The sequence below is a fragment of the Ochotona curzoniae genome, unplaced genomic scaffold (genome assembly GCF_017591425.1).
Source record: "Ochotona curzoniae isolate NIBS_2020 unplaced genomic scaffold, NIBS_Ocur_1.0 scaffold_4506, whole genome shotgun sequence".
NCBI classification, from domain to species: Eukaryota; Metazoa; Chordata; class Mammalia; order Lagomorpha; family Ochotonidae; genus Ochotona; species Ochotona curzoniae.
In genome coordinates, this window is record NW_024467119.1 from 59371326 (window position 1) to 59391102 (window position 19777).

General features: G+C 41.7%; 1 protein-coding gene across 3 annotated transcripts in view; it reads left to right on the forward strand.

Annotated features, from left to right (window-relative positions):
- HSPA4L (heat shock protein family A (Hsp70) member 4 like) overlaps positions 1–19777 on the forward strand; it is a 72700-nt gene that overhangs the window by 38790 nt on the left and 14133 nt on the right. For all 3 annotated transcript variants that reach the window (XM_040966958.1, XM_040966957.1, XM_040966959.1), the window contains 2 exons: positions 15890–15988; positions 19190–19327. In XM_040966958.1, the coding sequence (XP_040822892.1) occupies positions 15890–15988; positions 19190–19327 (237 nt within the window). The remainder of the gene's footprint in view (positions 1–15889; positions 15989–19189; positions 19328–19777) is intronic.

Genomic DNA, 19777 nt, shown 5'->3' on the forward strand with positions numbered 1-19777 from the left:
AGAGGAAGATCTTCCGTCCGATGATTCACTCCCCAAGTGAGCGCAACGGGCCGATACTATGCTGATCCGAAGCCAGGAGCCTCTTCCGGGTCTCCCACGCGGGTGCAGGGTCCCAAAGCTTTGGGTCATCCTCAACTGCTTTCCCAGGCCACAGGCAGGGAGCTGGAAGGGAAGCGGGGCTGCCGGGATAGAACCGGCGCCCATATGGGATCCTGGGCGTGCAAGGCGAGGACTTAACCACTTGCGCCACCGCGCCGGGCCCCACTGCTCCACCTTTTTAACTTGCTGGATCCTCCACCCCTAGAGCTCACGAACCCGGTACCCACCACACAGACGGGCCAGGAGACCAGGGCCAGGCAACCAGAGCCCTTCCAGATCTCCTACCTCTGGGGCATGTGTACTTTTGATGATAGTTTCATCATGAAGAGAAAGAGCAAGAAGACCAGCCCACTGAAGACACAGTAGGGGAAGGTCAGGGAGGGTGGCAAGCAGAGCTCTTATGGTCTCTCACACTAGAGTTGGCTATGTCACCTGCCTGGCACATAGATTTGTGTTCGCCAACAAGGCGGTGCCACCAGTTCTTTGCATTCAGTCTGAGCGAAGGACCCATGTCCATCTCACTGAACTCCAGCTCTAGACTCCACCCTGATGGAGGGTGGGCTGCACAGAGCCCCAGGCCTTCGGTCACAGCATTGGCCTCCCCAGTGACCACTCCCTGTCTGAGCCCTCTCTCAGCATCAAGGGCACCCAGGAGGGATGTGAGGGCCTCCTGAACATGAGGAGAGTCAGTGATTCAGGACATGCCAACGATTCAGTGGTTCCATCCCAGGAAGGGGACAGAGAGCGTCAAGTTCATTGTGCCCCAGGGTCACAACCACTTGATATTCTTCATGGGGTTCAGAAATCAACACCCCAGTGACTGCCTCGGAGGCTTTTTTCTCCTTTCCTGTTTCTCACCCCGTTTTCTCCAGGGCAAAGCCAGGAGCCAGGAGCTTCTTTAAGGCCTCCCATGTGGATACAGGGGCCCAAGAACTTGAGCCACCTTCTGCTGCTTTTTCAGGCTATCAGCAGGGGGCTATATTGGAAGTGAAGCAGCATGGACTTGATGAGCACCCATGTGGGATGCCAGTAAAGCAGACAGAGGTTCTGCGTGCTATGCCACAGCACCAGACCCTAAAGGTTTTGTTTTGTTTAAGATTTCTTTAATTTTTATTGGAAAGTCTGATACACAGAGAGAAGAGACAGAGAGGAAGATATTCTATCCAATGATTCACTCCCCAAGTGGTCACAATGGCCAGAGCCTTGCCGATCGAAAGCCAGGAGCCCAGAGCCTATTCAGGGACTCCTGAGCAGGTGCAGCGTCCCAAGGCTTTTCAACCATCCTCAACTGCTTTCCCAGGGCCACAAACAAGGAGCTGGATGGGAAGTGGGGCCGCTGGGATTAGAACCCCTGCTCATCTGGGATCCCAGTGCAGGCAAATCAGCAGATTAAAGCTCTATATCTATCTCTCCAACTATTTTTTTTTAAGTTGTTGAGAAACTTTGAATAATTAAAGTCCATAATTACTCATGCAGGAAGATCAGCATATATGAAAGAAAATAAAAAGCCTCCAAGAGGCCTAATTAGTGTAGTTTGCCATATAGGAAAAACTGTATCTCAGGGCCCATCACAATAGCATAATGGTTAAGGTCCTCACCTTGAACACACCAGGATCTCATATGGGTGCCAGTTTAATCCCGGCAGTTCCACTTCCCATCCAGCTCCCTGCTAGTGGCCTGGGAAAACAGTCGAGGACGGCTCAAAGTTTTGGGACCCTGCACCCGCGTGGGAGACCCAGAAAGAAATTCCAGGCTCCTGGCTTCGGATCACCATATCACTGGCCATTGCAGCCACTTGGGGAGTGAATTATCGGACGGAAGATCTTCCTCTCTGTCTCTCCCACTCTCTGTGCATCTGCCTTTCTAATAAAATAAATAAATCAATAAATCTTTAAAAAAAACCTGCATCTTGAACCTATGGGAATAGTATGCTTTATGGTATAAATGGTATTATTTCAGTCAGCTAATCATTTTGGGATTTTTTTTTTTAAGTTTTTTATTTATTTGAAAAGCAGAGATAGAGAGATACAGACAGGGAGAGAAAGAGATGGATCTTCATTCTGCTGGCTTGCTCCCCAGATGTCCACAGCAGCCAGGGCTGGGCCAGGCCACAGCAAGCAGCTGAGAACTCAAAGCAGATCTCCCACAAGGTGACAGGAACCCAAGTTCTTGGGTCATCACCTGCTACCCTACAGGGTGCACATTAGTAGAAAGCTGGTATAGAAAGTGGAGCTGGAACTTGAACCTATGGAGTGCATGGTAATGGCTCAACCACTATGTCAAGTGCTTGTCCCAGCTAACCAGTTCAAAACATTAATGAGGGTCTGGGCCTGGCACAGTAGCCTAGCAGCTAAAGTACATTAGTTTTAACTGATACTTTAATATTTGACTCCATTATCTCCAAGATTTTATTTTTAATTTCTGCTGGGACATATAAGTATTTTTAATAAATAATTCGGTGCCCTGTATCTTTCACATTGAAATGTACTTTTTCAGGGGCTTATATCTCTTTTTTATTATTTATATAAACTGAACAAATCTCATGTTTTTCAAAGTACAGATTTAGGAACATAGTCATGCTCTCCATTCAGTTGTCTTTCCCTCCTTCTCACTCTCCTCCTCCTTTATTTCTTCTTTTTCCCCCTAAGATTTATTTATTTGAAGCGCAGAGTTACAGGAAAGAAGGAAAGACAGATCTTGCGTGTGCTGGTTCACTTCCCAAATGGCCATGATGACCAGAGCTGAGCTTATCCAAAGTGAGGAGCCAGGAGCTTCTCCCAGGTCTCCCACATGGGTGCAGGGATCCAAATTCTTGAGCTATCCTCTGCTGATTTTCCAGGCACATTATCAAGGAGCTGGATTTTAAGTAGAACAGATGAGAAGTGGGACATGAGCCTGCACCCATGTGGGATGCCAGTGCTACTGTTGTGATGGCTTTATCTGCTGTGCCACAATACCAACCCCCTCTTCAAAAAAAATTTTTTTTAAGATTTATTTTTATTATTTTTTTTATTGGAAAGGCGGATATACAGAGAGGAGAGACACAACGGCCGATACTATGCCAATCCGAAGCCAGGAGACTCTTCCGGGTCTCCCACGCGGGTGCAGGGTCCCAAAGCTTTGGGCCATCCTCGACTGCTTTCCTGGGCCACAGGCAGGGAGCTGGATGGGAAGTGGGGCTGCCGGGATTAGAACCAGCGCCCATATGGGATCCTGGGCGTGCAAGGTGAGGACCTTAACCACTGTGCCACCCCGCCGGGCCCCAAAAGATTTTTTTTTACAATGACATACTTTCAGTTCATTTCATAATCACAGGCTTAACGCTACAGATGAAGAATTCAACAGATAACAAGTACAAAAAAATTGTTCCTCAGCAGTATATATAAAGGCTATAAAAATCAAATTTCAGAATGTCATTTTCACTCACATACTTTTTGGTTTTTGTACTGTGTGTATTACCACAGATCAGGGAAAACATGATACTTGTTTTTCTGAGACTGGCTTATTTCATTGAGCATAAGGTTACCAGTTGTAAAATGGTTTCTTGAAAAACACAAGATTTCATTCTTTCTATGGCTGAGTAGTATTCCATCATGTATGTATGCCAGACATGCTCTATCCAGTCATTAGGACTTCTGGGTTTATTCCATATCTGAACTGTTGTCAGTTGAGTTGCCATAAACGTGCGCTTACAGTGAACTGTCATATGCTGATTTCATTTCCTTTGGTAAATTCCCAGGAATAGATTGGCTGGGTCATATAGTACCTACATTTTCGGGTTTCTGAGAAATCTCCATACTGTATGGTTGTACAAAGTTTATATTCCTGTCAGGGGTGGGTTAGGATACCTTTTTCCCCACATGTTGTTCAGCATTTATTGTTTTCTCATTTCAGTGGGATATCCATTCTGGCTCAAGTGAGATGAAACCTCATTGTGGTTTTTATTTGCTTTTCTCTAATGCTACATTCAGTATTGCTGCCTGGATGCCTTGATTGTGTTAAGGAATATTCTTTCTATACACACTTGCACAAGGTTTTTTTCATGAAAGGATAGTGTTGTATCAGGTGTTTTTTTTTTCATCTGTTGAGATAGTCATATGATTTTTATTCAGTTTGCTAGAGTGTATCACATTTATTAATTTGCATCTGTTGAAGCATGTCTGCATTCCAGAAATAAATCCAATTTGATCTAATGTCTTATTAGATTTAATTAACTATTTTGTTGAGGATTTTGGTGTCTATGCTATCAGTGTTACTAAACTGGTTTTTTTTTTTTGTATATTTTTCTGGTTTGGGAATTAAGGATGTTGGAATCAAGAGGAATTTGAAAGAATTTCCTCCATTTCAGTTGTTTTGAATAGTTTGAGAAGTTCAGAATTAGTTCTTGAGAAGTTTGGAGGGGTCCATCTGTGGTGTGCCACCATGCCAGTCTGGGAGTGGCAGGCCTCAGGAACCTGACAAGTTCTAAGTGGTCACACCTGCAGACTGCCATTGCATTAGGCCAGTGGCCTGAGGCTGAAATCCCTGGGGCGATCCCCATTGATGACCCTTGGCATTTCCATAAAGTCTCAGACATGATAGGATCTCCAGTCTCTGGGACCAGAGCCCAAGGGTGTGTGCCTGGCATTGGAACATACAGTTATGCTCACTCTTGTGCTAGAGAGATCATGCCCACATGCAAATAATGAGTCAGCCTGCTCCTCTGAACCATCCAGGACCTCGCTTGCCTCTGTCTGTCATCACCCAGTATTTGCAAAACAACAGAGTGCAATCTTTTTTCTCTAGGAAGCACCCCGCCCTTAATTTGTTTCTTTCCAATTTATGCATGTTGATAGTCATGCCTGTTGTAGAGGCCAGCGACTTCTCAGAGTGGCAAAGACAGTGTGGGGGGGTGGGGCACATTGAATAAAATTTCTCCAGCTTGTGAGATGGACCCATTAGACAAGATGAGGGGAGATTTCCAAACCCAGGACAAGCAAAACCTGTACCCGTAAACAACAAAAAGCATGATGAATCTTTACCCTTTGCCAAGCCTTAGGAATAAGGTTCAGAAATCACTGAGCTAGGGATGAAATGGAACTGGCAAGTAGCTAGTTTAGTCATGGATGGAAACCGTACCTGCCCCACCCTATGCCATACTGTACTGCCTAGCTGTCAGAAAAATCACCCCTTCCTCAGGATGTAATCCCTCTCACCCAGGGCTTGGGGATGGTAACGTGTAACCAGGAGGTTCATAAAAAGCCAGCCAATGAGGAGGAGTGCTCTCTTCCTGCACGTACAAGGTGAAAGCAGAACATCTCTCTCCTATCTTTCCCTTCCCTGCCCAGCTAACCCCAAATATGGCCCATTTGCCTTTGTGACTTCCTTGCCTTTTAAATAAGCTTTAGCAAAACAAATTTTAAAAAGCTTAGTGGAAGTAAACAGTGAAGCGGTCTGGTTCTTGATTTTCTTTTTGGTGGGGGAGGGGAAAGGTCTTCATTACTGATTCAGTCTCTACCTTAATTATTGCTCTATTTAGATTTTCTCTGTCTTCATGACGCAATTTTGTAGATTCTATGTGTCAAAAAATCCAACCATTTGGGATTTTGCAATTTTTCAATACATAGCTTTTTGTAGTGATTCGGAGTGATTCTTCATTTCCGTGGTATTCATTGTGATATCTGCATTTCATTTCTGATAATATTAATTTTGATCTTTTTTGAGATTATTTGGGCCAGTAGTATATCAATTCTTTTTCAAAAAACCCAGATACTGATTTTGCCAGGCTTTTGTATAATTTTTGTCTCAATTTTATTCATTCTCTAATTTTAATCATTTACTTCCTCCTAATTTGGGGTTTGGATTGTTATTGTTTTTCTAAATCCTGGAGATGCATTGTTAGATCATTTATTTGAAGTCTTTCCCATTTCTTAATGTAGGCCTTAATTGCTGAGAACTGCTCTCCTACCAGTGCTTTTACTGTCATGTAAGGCTTGATAATGTTTTACTGTCATCTTATTCATTTCGAGTATTGTGATTTTCCTTTTGATTTTGTCTATGATGTTCATTCAGGAGTATGGTGTTCTCCATGTGTCTACATGTTTTCTAGAGTTTCTTAAGCTGTTAATTTTCAGCTTCATTCTAATGTGATCAGAAAAGTTGCATGTTATGATTTTAGTTTTTCTGAATTTGTTGAGACATGCTTTATGACCTAGCATATCACCTATTCTAGAAAAAGCTTGATGGACTGATAAAAAGAATATGTATTCCATTGCTGTGGGTTTAAATGTTCTGTAGATATCAATTAGATATTTGGTCCATAGTATAGATTAGCTCCTTTTTTGTTTTGTTTTGGTTCTTTAGATCTATGGATGGGTCAAAGTGGGGTGTTGAAGTGCCCCATTATTACTGTATTGGATTTTGTGTTTCCCTTAAGATTCATTAACTTGTGTTTTAAATAGTGCCACCCTGGAATTGGGTGCATATACATTTGCTACAGTTACATCTTCCTGTTGAATTGATCCCTTAGTCATTACATGATGCACTTTGTCTCTTCTAAGAGTTTTTATGTTAAAAGTATTTTGTCTTTTAGGATGGCTTCTTCTGCTCACTTTTGCTTTCTGTTCACATGGGATATATTTTTCTATGCTTTGGCTCTCAGTCTAATGTGTGTTTGTTGGTGAAGTACGCCTCTTTTAAGCAGTAAGATTGATGGGTGTGACTTTATAATTCAGGCTACAAATCTGTCTCTTTTAATAGGAGAATTTAGGACATCGACATTCAAGGTTATTATTGATAAGTAACAACTTAGCCCTGTCATTTCCCCAAATATATTCCCTTTGTTTGCTTTGGGTTTCCTTTGTACTTGCAGTAGGAGATTTTCTGCCTTCACATTGTTTCATAGTGATGACTACCGTATTGAGTGTGCACATGATTTAGCAGCACTTAGGGGACTGAACTAGTGGTAATAAATTCTTTCAATCTGTGTTTGTTTTGGAAAGTATTTCACATTCATTTGTAAGTGAGAGTGACATAGTATTCTGGGTTGACATTTTTTCTGTTAGGACTTAGACTCTGTTTTTCCATTCTCTTCTAGCTTATAAGGTTTATGATGAGAAAACAGCTGTCAGTCTAATTGGAATCCTCTGAAAATAATCTGGCATTTCTCTCATGTACATTTTGGAGTCTTGTCTTTGTTTTACTGTGGAAAGTTTGACTATAATGTGTCAGTGAAGACATTTTTCTTGTCATATTTATGAGGAATTCTGTGGGCTTCCTATACTTTCTCCAAATTAGAGAAATTTTCTATTATCATATTACCAAAAAGACCTTCTAGTTCATTCTCTTTCCATACCTCAGGATCTCTAAGACATTTGTCTAAGTTTATAGTATCCAATAAATCTTTGGCCACAGTTTGTTTATTTCTCACCTTTTTCTTCCCCCTGAAACATTTCCAAAGATTTGCTTCTAGCTTGGAGAACCTTACCTCACCTGGTTTGCTGTTAAGGCTTTCCTCTGCATGTTTTCATTTGGCATATTGGTTTGGTTTATTTTCTATTTCATTATCATGGAAAAATTTTTTAATCCAGCCATCTATAGATTTTCTTAATTCATGCATTTGCTTTGCATTGTTTTTTGAATAATTTTATGATCATTTCTTAAAATCCATTTTCAGGCATTTCATCAGTTTCTCATTTTTTCATTTAGGTATTGAAATGTATCCCTATGGGTGAGTTACATTGTCCCCGTGTTCATATTTCCCTTGTTTCTACATTTATTTTTAGGCCTCTGTGGAACTACTTGTTGGTTTTATCCTCTGATGGCACTTATCTTTGAGGTATATCTTTGTCTTAGTGGAGTGTCTGCTTTCAGGGGATATTTGCAGGTGTGCACTAGAGTAGGGCAGGGAGCTCTGTTTTCAGTGCTTAGGAGTGATGCCAAAGTTCAGGGTGGCACCCCTTGAAGCCTGGTTGCTCTCCTGTATTGTCAGAAGATGAGAGGGTATGAGCTCATCCTTGTTGAGATCACTGCCGGCTTCCTCTCTGCCAAGGTAATCAAGGCTCAGAAAGAGCCCACAGTGGAAACATACTCCACCCATGCTGTCTTTCGCAAGAACTAGACAAAGGATCTGTGTGGTCCTCAGAGAGAGCACAGAATCCTCTACAGCAACCCATCCCAGGTGCTCATGGGGCTTTGAGCCTCTGAAGCCACACAGACACAGTGACTGCCAGAGACCCAGCTACACACCACACCTTATGCAATCACAAAATTCTTACTGTTGTAACATGCAGGGTTTCCCCAGTCACAGAGAACAGGGTAAGCCACTTCTTTCTGTCCCTGCAATGCTACTGTCAGGCTGAGTTGGCCTATTGGTGTTCTACCTAACTAGTTTAAGTATAAGCACCTGTGATTTGGGGGAAGGGGAACACCTACAGGCTTAAGTGGGTCTCCCACGCCCTGTCAACCATTCAGGTTACTCTCCAAGTCAAGGGGGTCCATGGATTTACTTCTTAGATAGAAGGCCCTAGTCACAGTTGTGTGAGCCATGACATCCTGTATTTGCCTTAAGATGGTATTTCTTCCCTCTTGCTCACCTGGAGCCCTTCTTGGAGAGATGAAAAGCCAGCAGTATGTTTAAAATGCATGGGTTGGGCCCAGCATGGTGGCCTAATGGCTGAAGTGCTTGCCTTGAATGTGCCGGGATCCTATATGGGCACTGGTTCTAATCCCAGCAGCTCCACTTTCCATCCAGCTCCCTGCTTGTGGCCTGGGAAAGCAATCAGGACAGCCCAAAGCCTTGGGACCCTGCACCCACATGGGAGACCTAGAAGAAGTTCCTGGCTCCTGGCTTTGGATCAGTTCAGCACCAGCCATTGTGGTCATTTGGGAATGAATCATCAGACAGAAAATCTTCCTCTTTGTCTCTTTTCCTCTATGTATATCTGACTTTGCAATAAAAGTAATAAATCTTTAAAATAAAATAAAATGCATGGGTTTAGGTTGGTACTTCCCTCCCCCATTGGTGTACTAGGCCAAATATAAAGCCTGTGTGGACCACAAGGTCATCACTCAGGCAGTATCACCAATGGCAGCTGCTGCTCCAGTTTCCTCCAAACGTTGATTCTGACATTGTAGGAGCAGATCAGATGAGCACTCCCTGACTTCTGATCAGTACAGCTCTGGCCATTGCGGTCACTTGGGGGAGTGAATCATCGGATAGAAAATCTTCCTCTGTCTCTTCTCTCCGTATATCTGCCTTTGCAATAAAAATCTTTTTTAAAAATTCCTTGAACTCCTGTATGTACTGCTGCTTCTTGCTAAGAAGCTTTATAACAAGTTTATAAAAGTCTTTATCCTCCATTTCCTCAATGACTTCCTCAGTTAACTATGAGGTTGACAAACGCTTTTGTGCCTTTGTGGAGGAGGCATCAGTCGTATTCACTGTGCCTGCCTCCCTCTCTCTCTCTCTCTCTCTCTTTTTTTTTTTTTCCTCTGTGCTGTTGCAATTCTGACAGCATCTTCCTCTCCTTAGGGCCAGTTTCTAAGCTGTGTTCCATACCCAGTTCATTTGCAGTCAATGTGCCACTCCCTCCAACTAATTTCAGTCCTAGGCCCTTGTGCTAGATTTCTACCATGGTCCCATAGCCTCAGATTCTGTCTCAACACTTTACAACCCCCTGTGATCCTGTTCTGCGGCCACAGTACTGCCTGCACAGCCTTTGCCCCACTCCCAGTTCGAGCTGTGTCCAGGATCAAGGAGACAAAACCTGTGGGTTGTCAGCAGTGCAGGTCTTGCTGGAACCTGCCAGCCATTAGATCTGAGGGCCACCCAGACCTATTTTGAGTTAACCCATAAGACGCCAAATCGGTACTATTTCCCTTATGAGACCAGTGGAAGGCCTTGAACTGGAAATGAGTTCTCTCCCAGTTCAGCACCTGTGTAGCTCGCAGTTTCTTCAGCCCCACAGCCTTTCAGTATACAAAATAGCACCCAGTGTGGCACTGGTGAAGGTCTGGGCCTGCTGGCTGTCAAGTCAGGAGACCATCTGGATCTGTCTTGGGTAGAATTTGTGAAATACCAAGTTGGTACTGTTTCCCTGTGAGACCAGTGCAATAATTTGAGCCAGAAATGAGCTCACTCCTGTGTCAGTACATATACAGCTTTCTGTTGTTCCTCCAGCTCCCCACACAGCCTTTTCCTCAATACACAAAATGGTGCCCAATGTGGCACTGGTGGGGGTCTAAGCTGTGAAATCCACCCCGTTCCTGCACCCACCTACTTACCCTCTGCCACGTTGCTTCTGCTTGTGGTGGGATCACGCTAACCAGCAGGATGGGCAGTTCTGTGTCTGGGTTCATCTCCTGAATTGTCGATGAACTTCCCTTCCCACCCGGCCACTGGTGGAGCTCCAGTTACTGGCTGTTGCGAGGTATCTGGTCACTTCAACAGTGCTCTGCTGGCTTAGCTACTTCCCCATGTCCACAGGTCTCCAGGTGTCCATATTCCATCGGCCTGCCCCCTCCTATTTCCCTGGTTTGCACCTTCTCTACTAGACTCTGGCTAATGATTCTCCCTCTTTGTAAAACTGTCCTTACTATATTCTGCCATATTGATTCTCCCCTATGCCTTTTATTTATAAGCTGTTTAATGGCAATTGTTAGCTATTTTTCCAATCATAATTGCAGACCTGCTGCATCTTTTTCTGCATATTCACAAGGTTTCTTATTTTGAATGTGAAGGATGTCCCCTTTGATAGGATAGTCTGACAAGAGATATGTATTATATCACTTCCCAATTGGCTGCAACTAAAGGGGCTGGGCCAGGCTAAAGCCAGGAGCTTCTTCCAGGTCCTCTATTTGAGTTCAGGGGTCCAAGCACTTGGGCACGCTCTGCTGCTTTTTCAGGCACAATAGCAAGGAGCTGAAGCAGAAGTGGAATATCCAAGAACCTGCACCCAATATGAGATGCCAACATCACAGACAGCTTAAACTGGAATACCACAATAGAAGACAGTTTCTCCCCTTTTTGAAGCTTGAAGCTTGTCTTTTTTTTCTTTAAGATTTCTTTTATTTTTATTGGAAAGGTGGATATACAGAGAGGAGAGACAGAGAGGAAGAGCTTCCGTCTGATGATTCACTCCCCAAGTGAGCACAATGGTCAATGCTACGCAGATCCGAAGCCAGGAGCCTCTTCCGGGTCTCCCACGCGAGTGCAGGGTCCCAAAGCTTTGGGCCGTCCTCAACTGCTTTCCCAGGCCACAGGCAGGGAGCTGGATGGGAAGCAGGGCTGCTGGGATTAGAACCAGAGCTCATATGGGATCCCGGGCGTGCAAGGCGAGGACCTTAATCACTGCACCATCGCACCGGGCCCAAGCTTGTCTTTTGAGACAACTACTATATAATGTTTGCTTCTAGATCTGCCAGAATTTGCCTCTTAGTCTGTTAAAGTACTTCATTTAGACTGTAACCTTTTTTTTTTTTCTTGTATCATTTTGCTATCATTCCTACCTTACTTGAAGGAATATCCTAATCTGTTAGTGAAGATATGGCCATTTCCTAGAAATTAATAAGGATAAGTGATTAAAAATGATTTTTGAAAATTACAATTAACAATAGCCTGTAGCAGATAAATTTATCCATTTGTTTTTACTGAAATTGAGAGTACATTTCACTTCATCATTTTTAAAGTAAAGTCTGATTTATTTGAAAGGCACAGTGACAGAGAAAGAGGAAAGGCAGAGAGATTTCCATCCTCTTCCCAGATGTTTGCAACAGCCTGGTCTGGGCAGGACAAAGCCTGGGGCCAGGAAATCCATGTGGGAGTGGCAGAAACCTGAAAACCTGAGCCATCATTTACTGTCCCAGCTGCATTAACAGTGGGCTGAATCTGAATAGAAAGGAGGACTCAAACCAGGCATTTCAGTATAGCATAAGGGGGTAGCAAGTGGAGGCCTAACTAGCTGTGCCACAGCACCTGCCTTACCTCTTTTCTTCAAAAGGTATATGTAGACTTCTTTCGTGTTCTCTGTAATGTTAGCAAATTGAAGTAACAATAAGAATGGCATGGCTCTCATCTTTTATTTTCCCGAAATTTATTATCTGTTCCCATTTGTAGACTGCAAATTCAGTTGTCCAGTTTTCTAGGATAATCTCTGGATGTGAACTTGACGGACCACCTGTCACTAAAGTCTGTGGGAACCAGTGGGGCTTGGATTGCCTGATCCAGATCCTGGGGCCTGCCTTTTAGGCGGGTGTCAACTTCGTGAGCCCCAGAGGTGGGGGATCTGGCAATGCTTGGGACACCTGGCCAAGAACATGCCCTACTTGCTCCCAGCGTGATAGCGCACTGGTTAAAGTCCTCACCTTGCATGCACCGGGATTCCATATGGGCGCTGGTTCTAATCCCAGTGGCCCCACTTCCCATCCAGCTCCCTACTTATGGCCTGGGAAAAGCAGTAGAGGATAGTCAAAAGCTTTGGAACCCTGCTCCAGTCATTGTGGCCGCTTGGTGAGTGAGCCATCGGACAGAAGATCTTCCTCTCTGTCTCTGTTGCTCTGTGTATATCTGCCTTTCCAATACAAATAAATAAATCTTAAAAAAAAAAAAAAGAACATGCCCTATTTAATGAAAAGGTTGGAGCAGTAGACACAGGCCCTGTTATAAAAGGAGAATATGGCAGCACATTTGGTGCTGTAGCAGAAGAACAGAACTAACTGGACAACAGCCCCAAAACAAAAATTGACAGCAAAAAATCTCAGTGAATGGAGCCAATGGACATTGGGAGGGCGACATCATCCTCGGATCAGTGAAATCGGCAGCATTTCAGAACTATCCAATCCACTTGGCCCCGATCCTCAGAACACGTACACATTGAGACTGGGCTGATATGAGGTGGTGGTTCCTCATTCCTGGGTACTGGGATGTGTGGAAAGTCGTGAGTAGTTTCCCCCTTTGTTTCTCCCCTTCCCCAGAAACAAGAATAGCAACTTTGGAAGCAATGAGTTCACCCAGTTTTTCCTAAACCTCAATCCTCCCCACCCTGGTCAACCGTGTAATCATTATGAAAAATAAAATTTATTAAAAATTTGTTTAAATTATCATATTTTGGGGGCCCAGCACTATAGTCTAGCAGCTAAAGTCCTCACCTTGAACACACCAGGATCCCATATGGGTGCTGGTTCTAATCCCGGAAGCTCCACTTTCCATCCAGCTCCCTGCTTGTGGCCTGGGAAAGCAGTCGAGGACGGGCAGCCCAAAGCCTTGGGACCCTGTTATCCGTGTGGGAGACCTGGAACAGATTCTAGGCTCCTGTCTTCAGATTGACTCAGCTCCGGCCATTGTGGCCACTTGGAGAATGAATCATCAGACAGATGATCTTCCTCTCCATCTCTCCTTCTCTCTCTTTATCTGACTTTGCAATAAAAATAGATCTTTTAAAAATTATCATATCTAGGAATATATAACAAAACCAGGTATCTAAGAAACCATATACTGTTCATCATACTGATATACTGCATTTTAACTGTTCCCCAACTTTAACCATTGATTATATTTTTATATATTTTAACTCAAGATGCTTTATTATTTATAAGTAGCAGCAAATTTAGTTTTAGGTGTTTGATCCATCTTGTGTTGATTGTATATGATGAAAGGTATAAGTCTAATTTTATTCTAAGAAATACAGGTTGATTGCCAGCAACATTTACTGAGAAGACTATTGTTTCTCCAGTGTACATTCTGGGCATTTTTGTCAAAAATCAGTTGGTTTTATAGACAAGAATTAACTTCAAACCTCTCTGTTTCATTGACTTATGTGCCAGCTTTTATGCCAGTATCACAGTGTTTTAGTTACTGTAGCTTTGTAGTTGACTTTGAAGTAAGGTGTTATGATGCCTCCAAGCTTGCGTTTCTTGTGTTGTTTTTTTATTTGTTTGTTTTGTTTTTCCATTTAAGATTGCTTTGGCTATTCTGGGTCTTTTGTGAATCGTAAGATGAGTTTTAGAATTTTTATAATTCTGTCATTGGTATTTTAACAGAAAAAAATTATAATAAGGACTATATGTCATAAATTAGTAGCCAAAATCATTCTGAATGGAGAAAAGCTGAGAGCACTTCCTTCCCTTCATCTCTGGAACAAGACAATGAGGTTCACTTTACCATTCTTACTCAGTACAGTATTGCGAGTATTATTAGCAAGAGCAACAAGGGAGGAGAAAGAAAGGGCATTGAAATCAAAAGGAGGAAGTCAAGATATCCATGTTTGCAGATGACATTATGTTGTATGTGGAAAAACCTAAACCTCCACCAAAGAGCTGTTAGAATGAATAAACCAATTCAGAAAAGTCACAAGTTACAGTAAATACATATATAAAGTAGCATTTTCATACTCCGAAAATGAGCTCACCAAGAGAAATAACAATCTCATTCACAGTAGCCCTCCCTACACACACACATATGCAAAACCAAATATTTAGGATTAAATTTAACTAAAGAAATAAGGTATTTGCAACAAAAACTGTAAAACATTGGTGAAATAAATCATCAAGGGCAAACAAAAAAATAAGATACTCCTTGCTCATAGAAGAATTAATATGGTTCAATTGTTGGTACCACCTAAAGCAATCTGCAGATCCGATTTTTTTTTTTTAGTTTGAACAATTTTATTTTTTAGCAATTTAGTTAGTGCTGCATTAGTGTTAATAATATATTTGTGTCTTCTTTTTTAACCTCACTTGACTTTTTGCACTTCTTATCCTTCACAGGGTTTGGAGAGGTTACAGAACTGGAAGGGACAGTTATAGTGCAGAAATAATTGACTTCTAATTCAACTACAAAGAATTATCTCCCAACTTATTTTTCTCTTTGACATAAAGATGAGCTTATCCAAGACAAGATTTTGCATATTACACATGTGTTTAATTCTAGATATACTTGAAGATGTAAATTATGCTATTACCTGCCTTTCCAACATTCTTCTTTTCAGGAGGAGAGCAGTGGACAGGATTAAGAACCCAGATAAATCCATTACTCATTATTTGTAAAGTAGAGAGTCCATTTTGGAAGCTAATTGGTAGTTTGCTTTTTTAGGCATAACAAAATTTCTTCATTTAAATTGTAATAATTCAGGGACATCTCCTTTGCCACTTTTGATGAATTTACTATTTGGTATTTTACTATGTTTTCCAAATATGTAATGGAATTTGTATAATCCATTAGCTTTTTTGTTTTTCAATATAATACAATGATATTAAATAATAAAAACATCCTTCTTATCAAGTTGGGTTTTTGTTGTTGGTAAACTTGCTTTTTGCCAATCTTGACTTGTATATTGCACTTGAGTACAATTCCATGTATTTTGCAATTTGGCCACAGGAAAGTAAAACAAGATTTGTTTACATAGCCTTAAGCTCCTACTTTACTGTATTATGTTTTTAAACTGGCTTGAACTATAAGATGCAATTTATTTGAGTGAAAGGCAGATTTTACAGAAAGAAGAGATAGAGAGGTCTGCCACCTGCTGGCTAACTCCCCAAATAGCCAAAATGGCCAGAGCAGAGCTAAACCAAAGGTGGGAGCCATGCAAGAGCCCCAGGACTCAGATCATCCTCTGCTGATTTCCCAAGCCATTAGTAGAGAACTGGATCAGAAGTGGAGAAGCAGGGAAACAAGCCGGTACCCATATGGGATGCTGACACTAGCAGGTCGAGGATTAGTGTGCTGTGCCACCATGCTGGCCGCAATGCAATTTATTTTTAAATGAGACAGAAAAAAATATACAACATTGAGTATCAATTACTATTTTCACTCCAGGATAAAATGCAGGTTGACCAAGAAGAAGGAAGTCATCAGAAATGCCATGCTGAGCATACCCCAGAAGAGGAAATTGATCATACAGGAGCCAAAACAAAGGTGTGCTTTTATCTCCTTATAGTTGCCTGAGATTCATATTAAATTAATGTGTTTATGATATTTGTTTTTTATATGCTTGATATTTTTATTTTATCTGGAAGACAGAGAGACAAAGATCTTTTGCTTTTTCGTTCATTCCCCAGATGCTCAAAATAACCAGGACTGAGGTAGGCAGAAGCTAGGAGCTCAGAACTAACTTAGATTCCCCACCCCCATAGGTGGGATACCCAAATACTTAAACCATCACCTGCTACATCGCAGGATGTACACCAGCAGGGAGGTGCATCAGAGGTGTTATCACAGAGATGTGTTATCAGGCACTCTGACACAGAATGTGGGCATCCGAAGCAGTAACTCACACTAAACACATAGCCTTACCTGGTATTTTTATCTTAGTGCTGTGGAAAAGCATAGGAAGCTTATGGCCAGAATAATATATTTCAGTATTTTATTTTAACGTTTATTTTACTTGAAATAATTACAGGGAGAGAGAGATACATAGAACTTCTATCTGCTGGTTCACTCTCCAAATGGCTGCTACTTCAGAGGTGGGCCAAGTCAAAGCTAGGAGCCAGTGTGTTCTTTTGGATCTCCCACATAGGTGCAGGAGCCCAGGAACTTGGGCCACCCTCCACTGCTTTCTTAGTCCATCGACAGGAAGCAGAATAGAAGTGGAACAGCCAAGACACAAATTGAAGCCTCTATAGATGCTGCTGCCACAGGCAGGAGATTAGCCTAATATGCTACTGTGCTGTTCCCAAGAATTTTCTACTTATTTGAAAAACAGAGTTACAAATAGGGAAGGGAAGATAGACCTTCTATCCATGGATTCATTCCTCCAGATGTGGGCCACAACATCCAGGGTTGGTCCAGATGAAAAGCAGCAGCCAGGAGCTTCACATGTATACAGCGATCCAGAGACTTAGACTGTCTTCCACTGCTTTCCCAGGCACATAACCATGGAGCTGGATCCCGGAAGTAGAATGACAGGGATACACACCGGCACCCATCCCCCAGGCAGTAGTCAAGCTGATATGCTACAATGCTGATCTTCAGGCACCCTTTTTAATATTTGTTTATTTGAAAGGAAGATTAAGAGAGGACGGTTTTCTACCTGCTTGTTCACTTCCCAAATGCCTTAAAACAGCCAGATTTTAAACCCTAATAATATTACTAAAGCTATAATTTTAAATAAATTTATTATTTTTTTGTTCTTTCTAAAGAATTTTTTTAATTTTTAATTTTTAATTTTATCGTACAATTCTGTGTAGTCTGGGATTCCCCTCCCCGAAATCCACCCCCCAACAGATTTTTTTCCCATATTGTCACAACAATGCATTTCTTCATGAGGAGTTACAGTTCCATCAGTCTGCTGTTTAAGTGTGCCCCAACATTGCTACTACAGACAATGTCAGACAGTCCATCATCCCATTGTATAAGATATGTCCAACATTTTTATTTGGAGTCCATCTTTTGTTTGGAAGTAGGGATGCATGTTGCATTGTGTCTTCACATTTGGATATGGTAGTCTCCATTACTCCATCACTGTACATTCCAATTTGCATGATAGTTTCCTTATATTAGAACATATGATATTTGTCTTTTTGAAATTGACTTATTTCACTGAGCATAATGGTCTCTAGTTGGAACCATCTAGTTGCAGATGGTATAACTTCATTCTTTTTAATGGCTGAATAATATTCCATGGAGTAGATGTACTACAGTTTCTTTAACCAGTCCTCTTTGGATGCACATCTGGATTGTTTCCATGTCTTTGCTATTGTAGATTGTGCTGTTGTAAATATAGGATTACAGATCCCCTTCTCATACACACATTTAATTTCTTTTGGGTATATTCCTAGGAGTGGGATAGCTGATTTATTATTTTTATTTATGTACTTTTTATTGGAAAAGCAGATATACAGAGAGGAGGAGGAGACAGAGAAGAAGATCTTCCATCTACTGGTTCACTCCCCAGGTGGCCACAATGGCTAGAACTGAGCCTATCTGAAGCCAGGAGCTTCTTCCAGGTCTCCCACAGGGGTGCAGGGTCCCAAGGCTTTAGGCCGTCCTCGACTGCTTTCCCAGGCCACAAGCAGGGAGCTGGATGAGAAATGGAGCCACCGGGATATGAACTGTGCCCATATTGATGCCAGGCGAGAAAGGCGAGGATTAGCCCCTAGGCTATGGCACCAGGCCCTGATCATATTCTTAAGAAAGGAGATGTTTGGTCCTATGCTATCTCTTAGTTTTAACATTTTGAAGAACTTTTTGCCAACCATTTTGAAATTCTGCTAATAATGTTTAAGGATTTTAATTTCTCCACATTCTCACTAACACCATTTTTTAAATAGTGATCAGAGTGAGTATAAAACCGGCAACCATAGTTTGATTTGCATTTCCCACTTGATAACTTCTATATAGAAATGATTTAGCATGCATAGAATATAAAATACTGGGCCCGGCGCGGTGGCGCAGTGGTTAAAGGTCCTCACCTTGCACGCCCGGGATCCCATATGGGCGCCGGTTCTAATCCCGGCAGCCCTGCTTCCCTTCCAGCTCCCTGCCTGTGACCCGGGAAAGCAGTCGAGGACAGCCCAAGGATTTGGGACCCTGCACCCGTGTGGGAGACCCGGAAGAGTCTCCTGGCTTCGGATCGGCATAGTATCGGCCGTTGTGCTCACTTGGGGAGTGAATCATCGGACGGAGGATCTTCCTCTCTGTCTCTCCTCTCTGTATATCTGCCTTTCCAATAAAAAAATAATACAAATAAATCTTTATTAAAAAAAAGAATATAAAATACTGTCTGAATTAAAGTAATATTTTTCATTGTTTGGAGCCACATTTGTTTTTTACCAACTTTTTTTTTTAATTTTTATTTTGAATTTTGAATTTTATGGTACAATTCCATAAAGTCTAGAATTCCCCTTCCCCCAAATTCTCACCCCCCCAACTGATATTTTTCCCCCTATTATTACAGTAGTATAGTCCTTCATAAGAAGTTATAATTCCATCAGTCTGTTAAAGTGTGCCCTGACATTGCTGGTACAGTGTCAGACAGTCCAGCATAAAATAATATTTTTAATACATGAACTATAATATCTGCTAATAGTTTTGTTTGATTTTACTTTTCTGTGTCAGTGCAATTTATTAAGCTGGTCTTAAAAACTTACATTTCTCTCTCACCTTTTTTTTTTACAGTTAGCTCCATCAGACAAACCAGACCGATTAAATCAAAATATTAAAAAAGCAAAAGTCAAGAGTATTGACCTTCCTATTCAGAGCAGCTTGTGTAGACAACTGGGCCAAGATCTTCTCAATAGCTACATTGAAAACGAGGTACAGAAAGTTATGCCATGTTCAAATTCTGAAATTTGTTTCTAAAACCTGAAGAACTAGTCCATAATACCTAAGCAATTATTTTAGACATTATTGAACTACTTTTACACATTTTGAACTACTTTTTGACATACTGTACTAATGTCCTACATGTTGCAGCTTTTGTCTTGATTTTGTAAAAAGTGAGTATTGTGTCATTGCAAAGGCCTGATGAGGCTTATTACTTTCCTCCCTTCCCCAGCCTTTTATTCTGCCTTAAGAGTAACAAGCAGCAATCATCAGGTTGCAGAGTAGTAGCAGCTCTCCTCTTCTGACATGTTATCCTAAAGTTCCGTTCAAAATATTTTGACTTCCATTAAATACATATTACAAATCTCAAGTCATTTTATATTTCTCTTATATATTCTTAAAGTATTATGCCATGCATATTTTTACTTCTTTGATAACAGT